The sequence below is a fragment of the Chelonia mydas genome, chromosome 18 (assembly GCF_015237465.2).
Source record: "Chelonia mydas isolate rCheMyd1 chromosome 18, rCheMyd1.pri.v2, whole genome shotgun sequence".
Lineage (NCBI taxonomy): Eukaryota > Metazoa > Chordata > Testudines > Cheloniidae > Chelonia > Chelonia mydas.
Window position 1 is genome coordinate 6,056,709 of NC_051258.2, and position 21,556 is coordinate 6,078,264.

General features: G+C 62.0%; 1 protein-coding gene across 3 annotated transcripts in view; it reads right to left on the reverse strand.

Moving 5' to 3' along the window:
• ARHGEF19 (Rho guanine nucleotide exchange factor 19) overlaps positions 1-21,556 on the reverse strand; it is a 30,628-nt gene extending 9,072 nt beyond the window's left edge. Inside the window, exons 1-9 of one of the 3 annotated variants that reach the window (XM_037881383.2) lie at positions 21,102-21,525; positions 16,184-16,320; positions 10,532-11,166; positions 6,780-7,172; positions 6,029-6,125; positions 4,947-5,023; positions 4,130-4,401; positions 948-1,108; positions 301-453 (exon numbers count right to left, since the gene is read on the reverse strand). In XM_037881383.2, the coding sequence (XP_037737311.1) occupies positions 301-453; positions 948-1,108; positions 4,130-4,401; positions 4,947-5,023; positions 6,029-6,125; positions 6,780-7,172; positions 10,532-11,141 (1,763 nt within the window). In that variant the 5' untranslated portion in view covers positions 11,142-11,166; positions 16,184-16,320; positions 21,102-21,525. Of the gene's footprint in view, positions 1-300; positions 454-947; positions 1,109-4,129; positions 4,402-4,946; positions 5,024-6,028; positions 6,126-6,779; positions 7,173-10,531; positions 11,167-16,183; positions 16,321-21,101 lie in introns of all 3 variants that reach the window. The other 2 variants (XM_043531845.1, XM_037881381.2) reach the window with 2 other exon arrangements.

Here is a 21,556-nt window from a genome sequence, read left to right on the forward strand (position 1 = left end):
CCCGCCTGCTCACTGCCCCCCCCAGCCCAGAGCTCCCCCTACCTGCTCACTGGCCTCCCACTCCAGAGCCCCCCCCCGCCTGCTCACCGACCCCCCAGCCCAGAGCCCCCCCCACCTGCTCACTGGCCCCCCACTCCAGAGCCCCCCCCCCGCCTGCTCACCGGCCCCCAGCCCAGAGCTCCCCCCCACCTGCTCACTGCCCCCCAGCCCAGAGCTCCCCGCTCAGCTCTCCTCTCTGCGTGGCCCCCGGGGCGGTGCCGTGGAGCAGCAAGGCCTGCGGGCGGCGTGGGGCTCACGCACAGCAGGCGCTGGTACGTCTGCTCCTGGTAGGCCTGGTTGGTGACGTAGGGCAGGTAGACCCGGCGGAAGGCCGGGCAGTGGCGCAGCACGATGTCGCAGATGTCGAAGTGCAGGATGTTCTCCTCCAGCCGCTCCTCCAGCTCCAGCAGGAACCTGCCGGGGAGCCAGGGCGTGAGACGGGGCCTTAGCGGGCAGGCGAACCCGAGGCCCCGAGGAAACCGCCGGCCTTTCCCAGCACTGGGTGGGGGCGCGATGCCGCTGCCCTGGTCACGCCCGGGGATGCTCGAGGCCCCGGCTCTATCTCAGCACCGCTGGGAATGGTCTCCCTCCTGTCTGGAAAAGGGTCCTCAGCTCCCCACAGCCCTGGACTAAGGTGTTAGACCCTGAGATGGGGCCGCAAGACAGCGCCCGAGAGCAACACAAGCCTGCACCACAACCCCATGGTGCTCTGAGCACCAACATCTCCAGAACCTGGGCCCCCCTGGACCAGGGCGCTGGGCAGAGCTGCAGGGAGAAAAGTCTGAACCAGGTTCCCCGGTCACCCGAAATGGCCTCTCGGCTCGCTCCTGTCTCACCCCCCCGCATCCCCCTTCCCCAACAGCACCTTGCAGGAGGTCAAAAGGCCCCATCCCCTGGGAGGAGCTGACCTTTCGCTGACATCCTTCACTTCGGGCAGCTTGGAGAAGAGCCACTGCTTCTCCTGGGCTCCCAGGCACTCGTTCAGCTCCCGCGAGTTCATGAAATGCTGCACCGCGATGGAGAGGCTGTGGATGTAGGAGGCCTCCGAGGTGATCAGCTCAAACTTGGCCTGCCGGGGTGAGAGCGAGGGGGAACCCTTGACAGGTTGGTCTTGGGCGGCGCCAGGGCGGCCTCCTCCTCCTCTGCCAGGGTGTCCTCACGCTGCGACCACTCGAAAAGGGAACCTGGCAGTGTCCAGTCGGCAGGGCTGACCGGACACTAAAAGTCCGGTTACCTGCAGTAACTGGCCTCCGCCACTGGGGGGTGGGAAGAGCAGCAGCGGCTGCTGGAGCCTGGCGGAGCACTCAGGAATGGCTCTGGTGGAGAGGGGTACCAGCGGCTCCCCTATCCTGCCCCACTCACACACCCCCCGAATCCCAGAGCCCGGCTCTCCCTCCCCCACCCTGCCCCAGTCACCCCTCCACCCCTAGAGCCCTGCTCAGCTGGCAGGGGGAGGGTGGTGGAGAGAGCAACAAGCCACGGTGGGGGGGGAGAAAGAGGAGCAGGGGTGGGGCCTCAAGGGAAAGAGATGGAGCAAGGGGTGGGGCCTCGGGGAAGAGGTGGAGCAGGGTGCGGGGGAGATTCCGGTGCTAAGTGTCTGGTTTTCACAAATGAGAAAGTTGACCACCCTAGAGAGGGCACGGGTTCTGTGACGGGGGCGTGCAGCACCAGTGGCATTGTGTCTCCCTGGGCTTCCCCCTCCCTCAGCTCTGCCAATGCCCCTCAGTCCTGACCCGCAGCCCCCTGCTATCCCAGCCCTGAGCTCCCCCCTTCCCCAGCTCCCAGTGCCCCTCAGCCCTGACCCGCAGCCCCCTGCTATCCCAGCCCTGAGCTCCCCCCTTCCCCAGCTCCCAGTGCCCCTCAGCCCTGACCCACAGCCCCCTGCTATCCCAGCCCTGTGCTCCCCCCTTCCCCAGCTCCCAGTGCCCCTCAGCCCTGACCCGCAGCCCCCTGCTAGCCCAGCCCTGTGCTCCCCCCTTCCCCAGCTCCCAGTGCCCCTCAGCTCTGACCCGCAGCCCCCTGCTATCCCAGCCCTGTGCTCCCCCCTTCCCCAGCTCCCAGTGCCCCTCAGCCCTGACCATCAGCCCCCTGCTAGCCCAGCCCTGAGCTCCCCCCTTCCCCAGCTCCCAGTGCCCCTCAGTCCTGACCCGCAGCCCCCTGCTAGCCCAGCCCTGTGCTCCCCCCTTCCCCAGCTCCCAGTGCCCCTCAGCTCTGACCCGCAGCCCCCTGCTAGCCCAGCCCTGTGCTCCCCCCTTCCCCAGCTCCCAGTGCCCCTCAGTCCTGACCCGCAGCCCCCTGCTATCCCAACCCTGTGCTCCCCCCTTCCCCAGCTCCCAGTGCCCCTCAGCTCTGACCCGCAGCCCACTGCTATCCCAGCCCTGTGCTCCCCCCTTCCCCAGCTCCCAGTGCCGCTCAGCTCTGACCCACAGCCCCCTGCTATCCCAGCCCTGTGCTCCCCCCTTCCCCAGCTCCCAGTGCCCCTCAGCTCTGACCCACAGCCCCCTGCTATCCCAGCCCTGTGCTCCCCCCTTCCCCAGCTCCCAGTGCCCCTCAGCCCTGACCCGCAGCCCCCTGCTATCCCAACCCTGTGCTCCCCCCTTCCCCAGCTCCCAGTGCCCCTCAGCCCTGACCCGCAGCCCCCTGCTATCCCAGCCCTGTGCTCCCCCCTTCCCCAGCTCCCCGTGCCCCTCAGCTCTGACCCGCAGCCCCCTGCTATCCCAGCCCTTAGCTCCCCCCTTCCCCAGCTCCCCGTGCCCCTCAGCCCTGACCTGCAGCCCCTCAGCTCTGACCCGCAGCCCCCTGCTATCCCAGCCCTGTGCTCCCCCCTTCCCCAGCTCCCCGTGCCCCTCAGCCCTGACCCGCAGCCCCCTGCTAGCCCAACCCTGTGCTCCCCCCTTCCCCAGCTCCCCGTGCCCCTCAGCTCTGACCCGCAGCCCCCTGCTAGCCCAGCCCTGTGCTCCCCCCTTCCCCAGCTCCCAGTGCCCCTCAGCCCTGACCCGCAGCCCCCTGCTAGCCCAACCCTGTGCTCCCCCTTTCCCCAGCTCCCCGTGCCCCTCAGCTCTGACCCGCAGCCCCCTGCTATCCCAGCCCTGTGCTCCCCCCTTCCCCAGCTCCCCGTGCCCCTCAGCCCTGACCTGCAGCCCCCTGCTATCCCAGCCCTGGGCTCCCCCCTTCCCCAGCTCCCAGTGCCCCTCAGCTCTGACCCGCAGCCCCCTGCTATCCCAACCCTGAGCTCCTCCCCTCCCCAGCTCCCCGTGCCCCTCAGCCCTGACCTGCAGCCCCTCAGCTCTGACCCGCAGCCCCCTGCTATCCCAGCCCTGAGCTCCCCCCTTCCCCAGCTCCCCGTGCCCCTCAGCCCTGACCCGCAGCCCCCTGCTAGCCCAGCCCTGTGCTCCCCCCTTCCCCAGCTCCCCGTGCCCCTCAGCTCTGACCCGCAGCCCCCTGCTATCCCAGCCCTGAGCTCCCCCCTTCCCCAGCTCCCAGTGCCCCTCAGCTCTGACCCGCAGCCCACTGCTATCCCAGCCCTGGGCTCCTCCCTTCCCCAGCTCCCCGTGCCCCTCAGTCCTGACCCGCAGCCCCCTGCTATCCCAACCCTGTGCTCCCCCCTTCCCCAGCTCCCAGTGCCCCTCAGCCCTGACCCGCAGCCTCCTGCTAGCCCAGCCCTGAGCTCCTCCTTTCCCCAGCTCCCCGTGCCCCTCAGCCCTGACCTGCAGCCCCTCAGCCCTGACCTGCAGCCCCCTGCTAGCCCAGCCCTGGGCTCCTCCCTTCCCCAGCTCCCAGTGCCCCTCAGCCCTGACCCGCAGCCTCCTGCTAGCCCAGTGCTGGAGATGGCCCTGTGAATGCGTCGGGGGGAGCCCCGGGGAGGGGGAAGAGCGACTGAAGTGAACGGACGCCGTGGGCCCAAGAACAATGGAATCAGTGGGAGGAACCCGCTGGCCCAGGAAGGTCCTGCCAGCCCTGGTGGCCCCGGGGCGGGGACGATGCCCAGTAAGTGCCAGGCCTGGCTCTGTGTCGGCGGTGGCTGGCCAAGCGCTGGGAAATGCTTTGCGTCACGTGCCCACACTCCGAGCAGGGGGCCGGCCCCCCTCACCTCCTGCAGCTTGCACTCCTGGAGGCTGATGGTGCTGAGCAGCCCGCTGCTCCGCACATCCGGGATGTCCTGCCACAGCGAGAAGGTGGAGCCGCGGGACGAGCGCTGCGAACAGAAGGAGCTGCTGGGCGACAGGTTGGGCTTGGGCAGCGCCAGGGCGGCCTCCTCCTTCTCCTCCTCCTCCTCCTCCTCCGCCGCCAGGGCGTCCTCCCGCTGCTGCCGCTGGATCTCCCGGGCGGTGGCGGCGTCGCTGTATTCCTGGTACAGGATGGCTGGGGGGACGAGGGGTCAGCTGGGCCGAGGGGGCCCTTCAGCAGGGAACGAGACGCCATCCCCGGGGCAAATGAGGCACCCCTCCGGGGGCCCTAGGGTAACCCCATATGGGCATGGTCTGGGTGTGGGAGGGGGGCACTATGGCTAGGAGCAGGGGGACTGGCCTGGGTCTAAGGGCTGGGTTGGGGAGAAGGGGACTGGCCATAAGGGCAGAGGGGAGGGTCCGTGCCAGCTTTGCCCTCTGCCATCTAGCCAGGCCAGAGGCACAGGCCAGCAGCTCCTTCCCTCTGTGCCCATTTCAGACAGGCACTTCTCTCTGGCATCTGTGCCCTGTGCTGTCAGCTGGTTCTGGACCAGGCAGCAGATGCCCATGATAGGGGTTCGCTGGCTGGCTAGGGGGTGGGGGGCCTGCAACCCCTGCCCCGGCGTTAAAGGGCTTGGCACGGCTGTCCTGCCAGCTGCAGCCTAAGCACAGCTCCAGCTGGGATGTGGGTTCCTAAAGGCAGAAGGGAAATCCCCCGGGAGGGACGAGCCAGCTGCTTACAGTTCAGGAGGAACCTCGACTGCCGCTTCTCGTGCTGGACCAAAGCGCTCAGGCACCCATCCGGCTCCGCCTCGCTCCTACAGAGGGGAACACATGGAGGTGGGGGGTGAGGACTGGAGTCTGCACCCCTCCCCCCCCATTGACTTGTAGGGTGGAGGATCAGGGCCTGAGGGCTGAGTTGCACCATGGGGCCTGATCCTGAGCTCACTCACCCCAGTGCGGATCAGGAGCGAGAGCGGGTGTCACCCAGACCCAGATCAGGCAGCGGGAATGAGCCAGCGGGACCAGGGTCTCTCTGCTGTCACTATTTTCACCGCCCCACCCCCCGGCAGGTGGAGACACTGTGCCCAGCCCTATGGACACAGCCCTGCTCCTCCATTGCCCTGCACCTGGGACAGGCATCACACCAGTCCAAGGGGTGTGACATGCACCTTGCAAAGCCATCAGCATGTTGCAAGGAGGGTGGGGCCGTCCTGGCTGGGTGTTCCCTCCCGCTTCCAAACACCAGAGTGGCCAGAGCCTGCCTATTGGGCCAGGTGTTAGCACCAGGTGAACACTGAGCAGATCACTTATTGGTTATTTTAGGATCTTAAAAAAATCAAAAACGCAAAAAAAAAAGAAAAGAAAAGAAAAGGAGAGAGATAAAAGATGATTAGAAAACAGAGAGGCTGAGAAATGCCTCTCGTGTGCCTCTCCCCTTGGCATCCAGTCTGGCTCAGACATGCCTACGGGGCTGCAGTGGGTGAAATGGGGGACACACTCCCCACATCGTGGGGCTGGGCTCAGGCCCATGGGGCGGATGCCATGGGGGCTCACCCCCTTCTCCATCAGGATGCTGAGTTTAGTTAGTGGCGCTGGGTGTCTGGGGTCTGGTTCACAGCTCTCACCGATAACTGGGTTTGAGCCCAGTCCCCGCCAGCCCATGCCCTGGGAACTCCAGCTCCTCCAAGGAACTCGGCATCACCTTCCTCCATCCTCCCTCTCTCGACGGTCCAGATCCCTGCAGCCTGCCCATTAGCCTGTGCCTTCTGGTGGGCTGGGAACACTCCCCTAGGGCCATGGGCTCTCCCCGCACGCCTTACCTGGGCCAGACGTTCCCTGGCTCGCTGGGTGACTCTGGGGATGGGAGGCCATCACTGCCCATGCTGCTGCAGCTCTTCTCCCTTCCATTCAGTTTACCTGCAAGGATGGACGGCAGCTTCACAGCTGATCAGGGAGGAGTTGGGCTGGTGTCTGTGTCAGGGTGCCCTTCCTCCCCTGCCTCCACTGGTCCATCGCTAACCTGCCTCCAACAGGCCTAACAGCTCAGGGGAAGAGGGAGAATCCCATCATGCACCTGTGCGATGATGGGGGAAGAGAGGGACAGCGGTCCAGGATTCCACCCAGTCTCTTCACCATGGCCATGGAGACTCCACCCCCTTCTCACGCTTTCAGGGGGTCCCTGCTGGGTGGGGGGAGCTGGCATTACAGATGTGCCCCTTCCGCCCATGTCTCCTCCCAGGAACATGGTTCTCCACCATCTTCATTTGGGGGGACCACTCGACGAGAGAGACCTTGTGGACCCACCATCATCACTCCCAGACCTCCCCACTGAATGTGGACAGGGAGGGAGATCCCCCAGGATGGGCACCAAGGACTACAGACCTGTACACCATAGCATGAAAGCAGCTAACCTGGCGCTATAGTGGGATAGAGCATTTGATGCAAAGGGGTTGGAGTCAAAAGAAAGAAAGAAAGAAAGAAAGAAAGAAAGAAAGAAAGAAAGAAAGAAAGAAAGGCCCCAAGCCAACCATACCGGTTTGACCAGTAAGCCCAGTGTGAGAATCCCAATACCTTCCTGGCTCGCCCAAGCCTCTTTCTCCTTGGAAGTGCTCCTGGCAGAGAGAGACTTGCCCAGCTTGAGGGAGAAGGTGGCCCTGCGCTGAGACAGCTGCAGCTTGTTCATGAGCTCCGAGGCCGAGAAGCGTCGCCTCTCCTGCTCTGCCGAGCCCTTGGCGCTCCGGCCAGCCGAGCAGGGGGGCAGCGCCAGGTCTAGTGTCTCGGGCACCTGGTGGGGAGGCCCCTCAGGAGCTGGCCTCAGGTCCAGCGGCTCCATCCCTTGCAGCGCGAGCTCCCCTGCACACCTGCCGTCCTCGTGGACTGGGGACCCTGGGAAAACGGTGTCTCCATCCAGGCTGGGGGACGTGTCACTGAGGATCTCGGGGGAGTAGACCCTGATCTTCCTCCCTGGAAGGAGAGAGGAGCCACGGTGAGGATTGGGCCCCAGCTAGCAGGAAAGTGGGGCATGTGGAAGCAGGGCTGATTGGGTCCAACAGAGCGGAGCTGCCCAGGGGAGACAGCTCATTGGGCAGCTCCATCCCCTGGAACTCAGGGCCTGCCACGCTGGGAGCTTTCCCAGCCTCACAGTGCTACCCGCCACATGGGGCATCAGTAGGGCTCAAGCCCAGGAGTGCTAGCACAGACCTCTGCCACTTGAGCTGAAGGAGGAGCTCCACCCCCTGGCAGCAGCAGAAGGCTATTATCCTCTCCTTGGATTAATCATCAGAAGGGAGCACGAAACACACAAGGCATGTGCGTGACCTTCCACCCCCAGGACCCCAGAATGCTGAGCCCGTCTCTGCCTGCTCCTACCTGTTTTCACAACAATGCCCAACCTTTACAGCAGCTTCTGGCCAGGGGTCGCAGCGAATCAAGCCCCACAGCTGCCCCTTCCTCTGCCCCCATTGTGAGACAGGATGTTTCCTGTTCTACAGAGGGGGAAACTGAGGCACAGAGGAAGCCGATGGCTGATCCTGAAATAGAATCTGGGCCTCCTGACTCCCAGCCGGCAGGCTGGCCTCATTCTAGGTGCAGCGTGAGCAGCCAACGTGCGGTTGCACCAGCAAGCAAAGCTGTGGGCTTGTGTGTGCACGTTACTGTTCACAGACATGTTTCCAGATGGAATTAGTTGGGCCCATGGGAGTTAGGCACCTAAGCTCTTTGAGGAGCTGGGCCTCGGACCCTGGCACGGCAGGACTGTGTCCCCCCTGGGGCACCAGGGCGTCTGATGTGCACATAGCCAGCTGGATTTCACCTCCAGCCTGGTTCCCCCTGGACAGCGGGAGCAGATGGCAGGCAGTGTGCATCTGCCCAGCTGTGTGTCACAGGGGCTGCCTCCCGAGAGGTGTGGGCCGCCCTCTGCTCCTGTCACACGTGCAGGAGCCAGCTCAGCTTGGGGAGAGGGCACTGGAGTTTGCTCCTGGCGCAGCCCTGCGCCAGGCCAGGGAGCTGGATTTAACTCCGGGTCCTGCGTAGTCAGTGGCAGTGCTAAGTGGGTTCCAGCTGAACCCGGGGCTCCCAGGCGAGGGCCCTAAAACCACTGGGCCGTCCTGCCTGTCAGAAACCAGACGCTCCACAGTAAGCAAATAAACAGCATTTTCCAGGATCAGCTGCCTTCCTATGATCCCAGCGGGCACTATCCAAGGGGGGCTATTGCAGGGGGCCATGTGTGACCAGGACAACAAGGTGATATGATCTATTGCGTGTTAGTGTTTCAAACTTTGGATTGCGGCTCACTGAGCTCCTCTTATCTGCTCCCTGAACAGGTCCAGTCCCTGCAAACACGGCCTGGACGATACCTCCAAGGCCCCTTGGGAGCATGGCAGGGCTTGCTAGTTTTGCAGAAATGCTATCCCAGAATGCTTTGCAGCATCCGGCGCAGCGAGTTACTGCTCTCTCTCGGGGCTGATGGGCTCCGTGGTCCGTCGTTTACTGACAGGGGTTTGCCGTGCCCGCATTGCAGCGCTCTCTCGGCATGGGTGTGGCACGGAACACAGGAGCTGGGGTTGCCACTTCTGGGGTACAGAACAGCAGGGCATCTGGGATGATCCTGAGCCTGTAAAACTGGCCTGGCAGTGGGAACTGGGACCCTGACAGATTTACCGGGGCAGCTACCTCAAACCAGGGACAACCCTGGGAAACCCTGCACAGGGGGCCACCCTAAGCTCAGCCTAGAGGTTTGGAGACTGGTTCCGCACAAGAGCCTCCCAGAAACCCCCTCAGCACCTGCCAAAGGGTCTATACTTACCTCCTGGAGTCCCCAGGAACTAAAGATTATGTCATGCAATGAAACTTCCAGGCACACGTCCAACCAAAACTGGCATCCCTGGCGGGGTCCCACATCCAGGCTCTGGCGGGGGGGTCAATTCCAGCCCTGATGTGATGCTGGCAGACCAGGTGCCAGCTCATGCCACGGTCCCCCGGCCTCAGCTGAATACTGACAGCTACCTAGCTGCAAGCCGTCTGGCTCACCTGGGCTTTGGGATTGCTAAAACAGGCACTACACTTATCCGAGTGTATTTAGCATTCCGACTTTATGGAATGCTGATGCATGGCTGCCGGCCTTCATCTCACGTAGAACGCCTGCAGCCCGTATTGCAGGGCAGTATTTGAGCGTTTGCCTCGCGAGAGCCTCTGGGACTGTGTAAATCGCCCGAGAGGAGAGAGACACTGACGAGTGTGAAATGCTGGGCTCCCACGGCAGGATTATGTCTGCCCAGCGAGGCAGGCAAAGGCCCATCGCACCAGGCGGACTAGCCTGGAACGTTAAAGAAGACAAAAGACTTTGTTGTTTACTCTTCCCCCCCATGAAGATGAGGCATGCAGGTGAATTCCTCCCATTAGCTGAGTTTGCGGCTCAGAGCAGAAGAGGGGAAGGGGAAGGGAAAAGCCCTAAATGGAAGGAACTGTATCTTTATGCTGCCTGGACTTGGGGGGAAAGGGGGCAAGGTTTACTGGGCAGAAGCAAAAGATCCCCAGTGCTTCTCCTGGGTTAGCCCTGAGGGACACACAGGGCTTGCGTCTTTGCTTTTCAGCCTGTGGGCTGCAGACCCCTGGGGGTCCACAGACTGTGTCTACGATTTCCAAAGGGGTCCACACCTCCATTCGAAGTTTGTTAGGGGTCCGCAAATGGGAAAAGGTTGAGAACTACTGCTCCGGAATAAATCTTCAGATCATTTATTACAGGACTGACTACAAATGTTGTCTTTGGTGTAGGCTCTAAAATTCTATTGACCTGGGGTAAGCGACCGGTCCTTTGGGACTGGGAGTAATCTGAGTATTGCTGTGATCCTTGGTGTAAGGGACCATCTATCACAAAGGCAGACTCAGCTGGGTGGCAAGACAGATCGGAGTGCCCACAGGGACTGGCTGGGACTCCATGGTTAGGGCTGTTACAGGGCCGGAGGGGTTTGCCCTTGATCCTTTCTTGGTGAAATCCAAGTATTGAACTCACAACCAGTCGGGGGGTTCTGCCCTAACACTCTGCCCTGAGGTTAGCACTCATGGTTTTAAGTCACTGCAGGGACCCCCTTCATCTGGGGAGCTTGGGACTAGACCCCTGCTCCTTCTGTTCGAACACCACAGGCCTCACCCCTGTGCAGGAGAAGCATGACCGGAGAGTAGAGTGGAAGATCATAAATGTTCCCTTCTGGCCTTTAGCTCTATGCCTCCTCCCTAGCATGCCCTGCCAGATGGACCCCCTCTGCCTGTCCTCCCTCTCCAGCCTCCCCCGTGAGGCCCGCCTTTTCCTGGCACGCAATACTCACAGGCCAACTTCTCCTTCTCCACCCCATGGGATCCTTGCCCCTGGGACTTGGGCAGCAGCGGGGGGCTCGTGGGCCCACTGACGACGTCGTGGACAGGCGAGGGCAGCTCGAAGGAGGTGCCGTGAGGCCAGCTGTCTGCTTTCCTCACCACCTGCCATCCCTGGGGGGCAGCAATCCCCACCGCCCCTGGGTGAGTCCCAGAGCCCCCACCCGCAGCATCACCTCCAAAGGGGACCCCAGAGTCTGGGATCCAGCCCAGCCTGGGGCGGAAGTCTGGGTAGCTGTGATGACTGGGGGACCAGTCTTCGGGGCTCAACTGCGGGCTTCCCCGCCCGTCCATGGGGCTGCTGTGGGAGATGGGGAGCCCCAGACCCTCCGAGGAGCATGGGACAAGACTAAAGTCCCCCTGACTAGGAGGCTGGAGGTTGGGCAGCTCCACGAAGGACAAACTCTCCTGCTTGCAGACGGCCACATGGTGCCTTGCTCGGCAAGGCCTGTCCCCCAGGGCCTGGGGCCCGCCCACAGTGAGGATCCCCATCCGCTGGCTCCCTGCTTGGTAGGGCAGCGACGTCAGGTGTGGCTGGAAGTCCGGCCGGGGGCGGTATTCCATCACCGAGGGCCGGCCTGCCCTAGACCTGTAGGGGAGGCAAAACAGGAGAGTGTCAGGCTCGGGGTGGGAGCTGACGTGACAACCAGAAATGCCCCCCGAGGTCCGGCTGGGAGCAGGTGGGGAGCTAACTGGGTCAGTGACGGGGGGTGTCTCCGAATGGGATCAGCCCCCCAGCCCCGATTAGAGGGTAGCGTCTGCAGCAGCCATTAAACAGCCCAGTTCTCCCAGCTGGCCTGGCCAGCCCGAGGGGAAGGGAACAGGGCACCCATCTGGCTGTCCTGCAAGTGGATCTCAGAACCCATCTCCAGATGTCACCCTTCATCCCCACTCCCTGTCTGCTCCCAAGTCCCGGCCTGTCCGCTGCTCGCATCAGCACGTGCCCGGCAGCCCTACAAGGCAGCGGACCTGGGTTCGAGACCCTCCTCTGCCGTGCGGGCTCGAGCAAGACTCATAGACTATCAGAGTTGGAAGGGACCTCAGGAGATCATCTAGTGCAACCCCCTGCTCAAAGCAGGCACAATCCCCATTTTTTTTTGCCCCAGATCCCTAAATGGCCCCCTCAAGGATCGAACTCACAACCCTGGGTTTAGCTGGCCAATGCTCAAAGCACTGAACTATCCCTCCCACGAAACACTTGGGTCCCCCATCACACCTGCTGCTTTTGCCCCATTCCCTTCAGCTCCTCCTGGTGGGAGAGGCTGGGGCTGGAGTAGCTGGGAATGCCCGCACCGTCAGTGGTCCTGCACCATTTCCCACAGCGCCTCCTGCTGGGAGAGGCTGGGACTGGCGTGTCCGCGCTCCCTTCACCGCCTGGGCCCCGGCACTGTTCCCCATCACAGTGACCCTTCCTGGGAGAGCCTGGGCCCAGGACAGGGATAGCTCCCCTTCCTGCCCCCACGGGCATGGGCTGCAATAGGTGCAGAGACACCCCCCGGCCCCCCCTGCGTGGGAAGTCCCCTGCTGCACCCCTCATCCTGTCACATCCTCACTGCCACCCAGACAGACCCCTGCCCGGCAGAGCAGGGCTCTGATCCCTGCTAACAGCTATGGAACAAAAATACCTGCCAGCATTTGCAGCTGCCCTGCTCCCCTGTGCCAAACTCCGCCTCCACCCCCAGGGAACCTGGGAGCCTCCCGCTTCCTGACAGCTCCAAGCCTTGTGCTGCCCCCACCCGGGGGGGGCTCCCAAGTCACAAACTCCTGCAGTCGGTTTGGGTTTGGGGCTCTCCTGCTGTGTGCAGGGGGAGCCCCGGAGCAGCTGGCTCAGGGGGCCAAGCTCAGGGAACACGGACGTGTCTCCTCGTGATCTGGGCCCTAAGAGGGGCTGTAGGATAAGGCCAGATCCTCAGCTGGTGTAACTCAGCCTTCCTCCATTGAAGCCAATGGGCCAGATCCCACCGGGTGTCATTCACTGTAGCTCCATGGAAGCCGGTTGAGTTCCCCAGCTGTGATCACAGTCCTGGGGCAGAACTGGACAAGCTGTGGGTGGGGCTCAGGTGCAGAAGAGCTGGATTCACTTTTCTGGGCCTCAGTTTCTCCCATCCATAAAATGCGGCTAATGACTCGACCGTCCCTTGAAATGCTAGGGTGCAGCGCTCCATGGCAGGGCTGCCCACCAGGGTCCTTCCCTGCCAGGCTCAGAGGAAAGCGTCGGACCAAGTCTCCCCCTCCCCAAGGTCTCTCCTGTGTTCGCAGGGTCCCCTCCTGGTCGTGAAGCTGCAGGGGGGGCAGTGCCAGCAGCGTGTGGGGTGCCATGCAGCCCTGGTCACTCCTCCATCAGGCCCGCCCTGCTCTCCCATCACTTGGCCATGCTAGGAGCCTGGGAGAGGAGAGTTGACTGGACGTGGTGCAGGTGGATAGCAGGGAGCGCCCGGAGGAATTGGTGGGGAGGAGGGGGGCACCCACCTTTGCCAAGGTGGTTCGCAGTCTAAGGGGCCTGTAAGGAGCCCCAGCGGCTTCTAGGTCCCCAGGTGGCCAGGGAGTGTAACCTGCTCCCCAGTGTGCATCTGAACCACAGAAGGTCGGAGTCTCTTGCAGCGCCCGGCTGTCCCAGCTCTGGAGGTCCCCAATCACAGCCCAGCGGGGGGCCGCCCTACAACCCCCTCCTTCTACGTGCTGGCTAAGTAGCTGGGGAGGAGGGCTAGCTCAGTGGTTTGAGCATTAGCCTGCTAAACCCAGGGTTGTGAGTTCAATCCCTGAGGGGGCCATTTAGGGATCTGGGGAAAAATTGGGAATTGGTCCTGCTTTGAGCAGGGGGTGGGACTAGACGACCTCCTGAGGTCCCTTCCAACCCTGAGATTCTATGATTCTATGGACCTGGCCATCACTATGCGAGCTGAGCCGGCTCTCACTGGGCCGTTCCCTGATGGGGGGCCTCCAGTGCAGAATGCCCCAGACCCCGCAGGGCAGTGAGGCGTTGTGACGAAGTGGGACTGTTCTTAATGTTTCCTCTGAATAGTGTGGGGGTGCCTCAGTTTCCCCAAGGCAGTTCTTAAGTATCTAGGGGGTGGGGTAAGGGTGTATGATCCTTGCAGAGCCCTAGAGGGCAGGTGTGTGCAGGGGTCTGGATACAGACAATGGCCAACACCCTGTTTCCTGGCAACTGATGGCCTGGGCCCTTGCCCCCTGCAAGGTGAGAGCTAAGGGGTTGGAGAACGAAGGAATCAGGTGATCTCCTGGCCCTGGACAGGGACAAAGCCCAGAGGAGGAGGGGCTGGAGGGAGTTTTTCAGTTTGGGGCTGGCTGTGACATGGAGTGAAGTGCCAGATGTGGTTGTCTGGCTCACTGCCCCCCAAAATGGACCCAGCTGAGAGGTCCTGTTCTCTGCACCTACAAGCTCTGTTTTAGACCATGTTCCTGTCGTCTAATAAACCTCTGTTTTACTGGCTGGCTGAGAGTCACGTCTGGCTGCAAAGTTCGGGGGCAGGACCCTCTGGCTTCCCCAGGACCCTGCCTGAGCAGACTCGCTGTGGGAAGCGCACGGAGGGGCAGAGGATGCTGAATGCTCCGAGGTCAGACCCAGGAAGGTGGAAGCTGTGTGAGCTTCTTGCCCTACAGACAGGCTGCTCACAGGAAGGCGACTGCCCCAGAGTCCTGCCTGGCTTCATGGGGAGCAGTTCCAGAGCATCGCCCGGGGACTCCGTGACAGGCATCCCCTCCTGGCACAGGGCCCCTGTGCACCAGGTGCTGCCCTGGTTGCTTCCCAGTGCGATCCCAGGGGCTCGAATCCGCACAGCGCCCCTGGGATGGGCCCCGCCAGCCTCAGCGGCTGGGCGCTCCCTTTACCGTCTTTGGATCTCCACTGTCCCGGAGGGCTTGGGGGTAAGGAAACAGGGGCAGGTTTCTGGCTTCTAAACCGCCCTTGGAGCAGCTCCACAGAGCTGGAGCCAAGCCAGCGGGCGTTCCCAGGGCCCAGGCACCCTCCTACTCCTGCCAGAACTGGCATAGTGCCTCGGGGCTTTGCTGAGGGCCTCCGGAGGTGCGGGGGGAGGGGTGTCAGGTTGTGAGGTCCATGTGTGCTGCCAAGCCCAGCCAGGCCCCCCAGCCCCAGTCAGCCAACTCTGGAAACTCCTGGGGGGAAACCTGTCCTTAAGAGCTGGAGCGTCCCTCCATGGTGATGCCAGCCCACCGCAAGGTCCGGAGGAACAGGAGCCCGAGGAGACATCCACCCCCTTCCAGGCTTGCCAGGCCCCCAGTTCCTGCTGGCACAGGGGGCCACAGAGTCAGGTTAGAGCCAATGGCACCAAACGGGGCTCTCAGCTCTGGGTTCTCGACCTCGCTGCTGGCCTGGGAGCCTTGCAAGCTACTGATGAAGGATCCTTCAGGATGTGCCTCTCGTGGTAACAAGCTGAGGGGCAGAGCTGCCCTGCTGGGATCCGCAGGGAATGGCCCCTGGCGGGTTAACACTAGGTCCCGTTTCTTAGGGATCTGAAAGCAACCAGTGTCTGAGTTCGCTACAATCAACGGGGTGGGTCCCCCTGGCATCAGGACTTTCAGTGGGCAAGATGCCGCGATTTATTCTTTGTACAACAGCAGAACTTGGAGCCCCCAAGCTGAGACCAGGCCCCCACTGTGGCAAGCACTGTACAAATACGTACCCCGAAGAGCTTACAGTCTAACTAGACAACCGGGGCCAGGGAAACTGAGGCCTGGAGCGGGGACACGACTTGCCCCAGGGGACCCAGCAGGTCCTGGGCAGACCCAGGACCGGATTCCAGGTGCCCCGGGTGCCAGTGCCGCACCCTGGCTCACTTCCCACACTGCGGTGGTACTTTCCGGAGGGAAGTGGTGACTCCTCTGCATGCACAACGGGAGGCTGCTATGGGCGAGCTCACAGTACCGGCGCTCGCCCTGGGTTCGGCGACACCGAAGGACCTAGGGAAACCTAAAGGGCTGCTCCATTTGTCACCTTGCCCCCGGCTCGGAGGGTGAAACCAACTCCTGGCTGCCCAGGTCTCACCCGTCACAGACTGGCCGAGAACCCTCGCACCGTGACCCCGGGGACTGCCTGGGAGCCGGGGAGTGGGCGGCAGAGAATTCAGAATGGGGCCTGTTCTCACTGCCAGTACAACCTGCCACCCCGGGCTCTGTTACAGCCAATGCGGTGAGCTGCGTCCACACACCGCCGCACTGAGCAGCCACAGTGCTGCTAGGGTGCCAGTGGGGACCACAGGGACTTAGCGAGGGTTTATTGTCCCAGCCAAGCTCACGGGGCAGCCGAGCCCGGAGGCTGCTGAGTTCCTGGCACAAGGCACTCGGGGATATCCCGTCACACAGAGAGCCGGGAGGAAGGAGGACATGCCGGTCCAGTGACATGGGGAATCCCATCTGCCGGGGACAGCCCCGAGCCAGCCAAAGCCTCTGCAGAGCACGGCGCACGGGTGGAGACTGGCCATGTTTAGATCCAGCCCCTTCACTAACTGCTTCCGTATTCAGTTAACACTGGAGCATGTGCAGGGCCCAGTGGTTCAAACCCTTCCAAAGATCAAGCGCCCATGTCACGGGGGTCACAAGGATGTAGCGAGTGACTCCCTAGGACTCACCAGCTCCTGGCCCCGGACCTTCAACACCCGCATGTCTGACTTGGCCCTTCCACCTGCCCTGCAGATACAGGGAGGTCCAGACAGTTTGCTCTGCGGGGATCTTTCAGAAGAGACCCCCAAACTGAGGTCCTCTCTCCCTGCAAAAAGAAAAGGAGTACTTGTGGCACCTTAGAGACTAACCAATTTATTTGAGCATGAGCTTTTGTGAGCTACAGCTCACTTCGTCGGATGCATACTGTGGAAACTGCAGAAGACATTATATACACAGAGACCATGAAACAATACCTCCTCCCACCCCACTCTCCTGCTGGTAATAGCTTATCTAAAGTGATGTTTCATGGTCTCTGTGTATATAATGTCTTCTGCAGTTTCCACAGTATGCATCCGATGAAGTGAGCTGTAGCTCACGAAAGCTCATGCTCAAATAAATTGGTTAGTCTCTAAGGTGCCACAAGTCCTCCTTTTCTTTTTGCGAATACAGACTAACACGGCTGTTGCTCTGAAATCTCTCCCTGCAGTGGATAAGCCATGGGATTTGCTGAGATGTCCTTGGCCAAAATTACTCCTTCCCCAAACTGTGCACCATGCTGTCTGTTCCCTACCCCAGACCTGGCTGCATTTCGGCGGCACTGTGACGAAAGGTGCTAGAGAAACTTAAAAGCTGTGGATGAGGAGGCTGGGGAGGCCAGGACTGGCGCAGCCTCGGGGCTAAGACCAAAAAGCTCATCACAGAACCCTGCCTTGGCTGCCTGTCTGCCCCTGGTCCGGGCTTGGCAGGCAGGAGCACTTTTCGCCTGCCACAGTCATAGGTAAAGGCTGGGGTAGAGTTTACTGCCCAGCCAGGAATGGAGTCCAGGTGCAGATCAAAGTAAAGACCTTGGCAGGGGAACGCCACCTGCTTCCCCAGGACTCTCCTGGTGGCGCTGGGCCCAGACACACAGCCAGAGCCCGCCCCAGAGGCAGGTGTGTGGTCCACATGTAATGCCAGGCAAGTTGTGCCAGGGCTGGAAGAGGAGGGAGAGTCAGCGGGGAAGGTGAAAAGGAGCCAGGCAGCAGGAGAGAACAAAGAGGAGGGACAAGCCCAGGGAAGGAGGGCAGGAGGGGAGAGAGAGGACCACAGGGATAAAGAGAAGATCAGGAAGGCAGCTGAACACACACAGGGAGCAACAGAGGATTCGGAGCTGGGCACAGAGGAGGTGGGAAGGGGAGACTGAGCCAAGGGAGACGGCAGAAGTTTGCAAAGGCTTTTTTTCCAGCCCTCACCATCCTCAAGGGCAGATCTCACCAGACTCGGCAGCGACGGGTACCCGGAGGTGAGTCCCCCACCGAAAATCCAGGGCGCTGCAGGAAGTTACTCAGCAGGGGGGACTCGGAGCCAGTGTCCCAGCACTATGGTAGGGGTGCTGTGCTGCAGGAAGGGGGGGGGGTGACTCAGTATGCCTCATCAGGGCTCAGGGGAGGGTAGTCCAAATTTGGGGTTGTCTGAGTAAGGCGTTCCTGAGATACAGGCCCCCTACAAAGATCACACACTCCCCAAAATGTTCCAGCTCTTCTAACATGTGGGCTCCAACCCTGGCTCTGACCTGCCCCACTCTGAGGCAGCCTGAGCAGGGTTGATCTCTGCCAGTGCTGGCACTTACTGACCCTTTCGGGAAGCAAGATTGAAGAAGTGAATCGGGGTAAAGCGTGGAACTATCAGATGGGTGAGGCAGGGTGATGCACCGAACAAAGCAAAGACCAGGGCTCTGATGCAAGGCAGGGGACTTGCAGAAAGCCAGCTCTCAGAGCCCGCTGCCATGCTGGGGTCATTAAACCCGAGACCTATCCACCCTTTGCGAGCTGAAGTCCAGCTTTTCGCGGATGGGTGTTGGGCACATTGGCTGCATTCTGCAGAGGCTCCTGTTCAGAGTTTTGCCCTCAGTGCTCCAAAAATCCATCGGCAGACTCCAATTTTATGGCAGCAGCATTGTCAAGAGTATTAAACTCAAGGGAAGAGGAAAGACGGTAACTTACAGCATCATTCCTGTAAAGTAATCCTGGGTTTCCTGAACAATGGGACTGAGTGTGATCAAAGAAAAGCAAGTAGCTGCAACTCTCAGTGGCAGCCTGATCAAGGGGGTCGCCGTGCACCAGGAAATGCACACATCACAGAAAGCCCTGTTGTAAAGACTGGCACAGTGCCCACCTTGACTAACGTGGTACCAGGATTCTGGCTTCAGCCAAACAGCCATTTGTTTTTCCCATGAGAAATCAATGCAGAAAGCAAAAATCCAACTTTTGACACCAGTCTACACAAACCAAGGGATGCCCCCTGTCAGTTACACCCCTCAAAGGGCTGTTGTTCCTTGGTTTAAAGGAAATGTCAGACACTGGAAAAATGTTCCTTACCTAGCCCTTATTAAAACAGACCTAGCAAACCTCACTTGCCCCCAAGCTATGGGACATCAAACAATAGGACCATAGAACTGCTTGAATTAAGCCGTGTGCAAACTAAACATTTAAAGACAATCCTCTAGCCCCCAAGGCAGCATTTCCATAGACCTTTTCCACCCTGTTAAAATGGAAACCCTGGTGCGCCCTGTGCTGGGTCTCGGGGCAGACTTGCAGAAGGTTCCCGGCCCGTCAGCCCGGCCTTGAGGGTTTCTGACCTGAGTTTTCAGGCAGCAAGCAGAAGAAGCTTGGCGTTGTCCTGTAGGGCTCATGGGCTCGGTTCTACTGTTGGGTCTCTACGGGAACTGTGCAGGTACGTGCACTCCCTGCCAGCCAATCCCTCCACCGTTCCGCTGCACCAAACCGTGGGATTCGAATCAGTGGAACCCAAAACGACTACGGCCTCCCAGTCCTAACTCAGGGCTTCGGATGGCACCAGCCCTATTGAGCTATTCCCTGCCGCTGTTGCCAGCTCCAGGGGGCAGAGTTAAGGGGAGTGAGGGGGATGGGGTGTTCTTTAACTCCGTATTTCCCAGTTTTCAGAGGGCTAAGTTTAGCCGCACACCATGTTCCAGAAGGGCACGAGGTAGCCCTGGGCAACCTGAGCTCCCTGTTACTTAACAGAGGAGAGGGGTACAGCGGGCGACTTCCCAAGAACTAAGGTGCCCATGGGGCTCAGTCTTGGAATTAAGACCAGGAGGACTTGTGGCACCTTAGAGACGAACACATTTATTGAGCATAAGCTTTTGTGAGCTACCGCTCACTTCATCGGATGCATTCAGTGGAAAATACAGTGGGGAGATTTATATACACAGAGAACATGAAACAATGGGTGTTACCATACACACTGTAACCAGAGTGATCAGGTAAGGTGAGCTATGACCAGCGGGAGAGGAAAAACCCACCTATCCCCGTTCTTCCACCGGCCACAAGGCTCCAGCCCGGGTTCTCCTCCTCGCCGGGGAGGGGAGGGGATTGGTAGCAAAATATATTCCAGCCGGGCACAGGATCCCCGCCCCAGCTGACTTCAGTTCAGGCCGCAGCATGTGGGACACATGGAAATCCCGGAATGGAGTTGAGGGTTCCCCTGAAGTGGAATCAGGGAGCAACGCGGCGCTTCCGACCGGCCAGGTTCTGCCGCCGGCGCCGGGGCTGGGGGGACGATCCAGCGGCGCCCTGGGCACACAGTGATCGGCCCCGGTATGGCCGGGTTCTTACATGGGTTCGATGCCAACCAGTGGCCCAGGGCTAGGACTCCTGGGTCCCACCAGCTCCAGGGCGAGAAGGGCTCTGCTGAGATCTCCGACCCTGCCAGCCGTCCATGGAAGGACCAGTGTCTCCGACGGCGCCAAACGGCTCCCTGGCATAACTCCACTGACCTGGATGAGTCTCGTGTCCATAAGATGGGGGGTGGGGAGAGGCCTCCCTGGGGTCCAGGCTCTTCCTGGTGGGGCTGCCCCCAATCGCCTCTTCTGAAGGGGGAGGAGGGTGGAACCCGGCGGGGTCCCAGAGCTCTGGATCTAACGTCTACCCTGCCGTTTTGCAGCCCGAGGCAGCTGACACGAGCCAGCCACGGGTGTAGATGTCCCCTTAGATACCGGAGCCACGTTGTGTCCCCCTCCCCCCCCCCCCCCCACTGCTGCCAAGCGCCGGCCCCTCGAGCCAAGGCTCAGCCTGGCCGGTAGCCCGGGCGGGCTGCCACAAAATCGGATCATTGTACGGGAGGGCTGCGAGCTAGGAAGAAGAGCCTGAGGGGCCGGAGGTATCCGTCCCTCACATGCAGCTGCCTCTGGGGTGGAACAGCACAGCTGTCCCAGGGCAGGCAGCGAAGCCGCACGGGAGCTTAGGACGGCAGGTGGCCCGTATCCATCTGAAGCTGCAGGCAGGAGGTTAGCGAGGTCACCGGTGCTAAGCCCTGACTCCTGGAAGCTGGGAAACGTGCCTGGGGGTCGTTAATGGCCCCCGCGGCTGCCCAGCGCCCTGGGACAGCACCGACCGGGAGGGGCGCGCTGCTCAGCTGACCCCCCCCCGCCTCGTCTGGGGTCCCCCCGCGGGAGCTCGCTCGCCCACACAGCGCCCGGGCTCCTTTCCCGGCTCGCCCCGGGGGCAGGGCTCTGCACCTGGCAGCGCCGGAGAGGCGAGTGGGAGCCGATTGGACTCGCCCAGCCCGGCCGGCGGCTCCCCCTTCGCTTACCCCTCACTGAGCCCAGGGGCTTCCCTTTCCCTAGAGCCAGGGACCGTCTGAGCCCCTCAGTAGCTCTGTGCCCCCACCCCGGGACCACCCTGTCCCGCACTCAGATAGGAGCCCGCGGTCCAGCCCCACGTCCCCTCTCGGGTAGCCCTCGCCACCCGCCCGCTGGCCGCACGTGGCATCCAAAACAAAGGAAGGAACCTGCCCCCCCCCCGGGCCCGGCGCCCACCCCACGCAGGGTCCCAGCTCTCGGCTCGCGGGGGGGGGGGGAGAAAGGGACAGGGCCCGACGTGGTACCTCATCTGCGCGCCGGCTCCCGGCCTCAGCTGTCGCCGCAGCTCCCCGGCAGCTCCCCACCGCCCCAGGGTCCATCCTCAGCCCACCGGGGCCCCCTGCGCCAGCCCCCCGAGCGGCCCCGGCAAGGGAGCCCCCAGCCCACCGCGGGCGCCGGGAGCAGGGGGGCGCCTCAGCGGCCGTGCGGCAGCCCGGAGCCGCCCCGAATCTCCCCCTGCGCCGAGAGGTTTCTCCGCTTCATCTCCGGCACCTGCTGGAGCTGCCTGCGCCGGGGCTGGCTCCGGGTAGCCTGGGGCCCCCGCTGGCGTGTGCTGCTGAATCCTCGTCTGTGCTCCCGCTGCGCCGGCGGTGGAGCCGGGCGGGGGCCCGGCGGAGCGTGGGGCTGTGCTGACTTGCCCGCTGGCTTCCCCCCCTCCCCGCCGCACCCTCCCCGCTTCCCGGGGGACATGTCTTCGCAG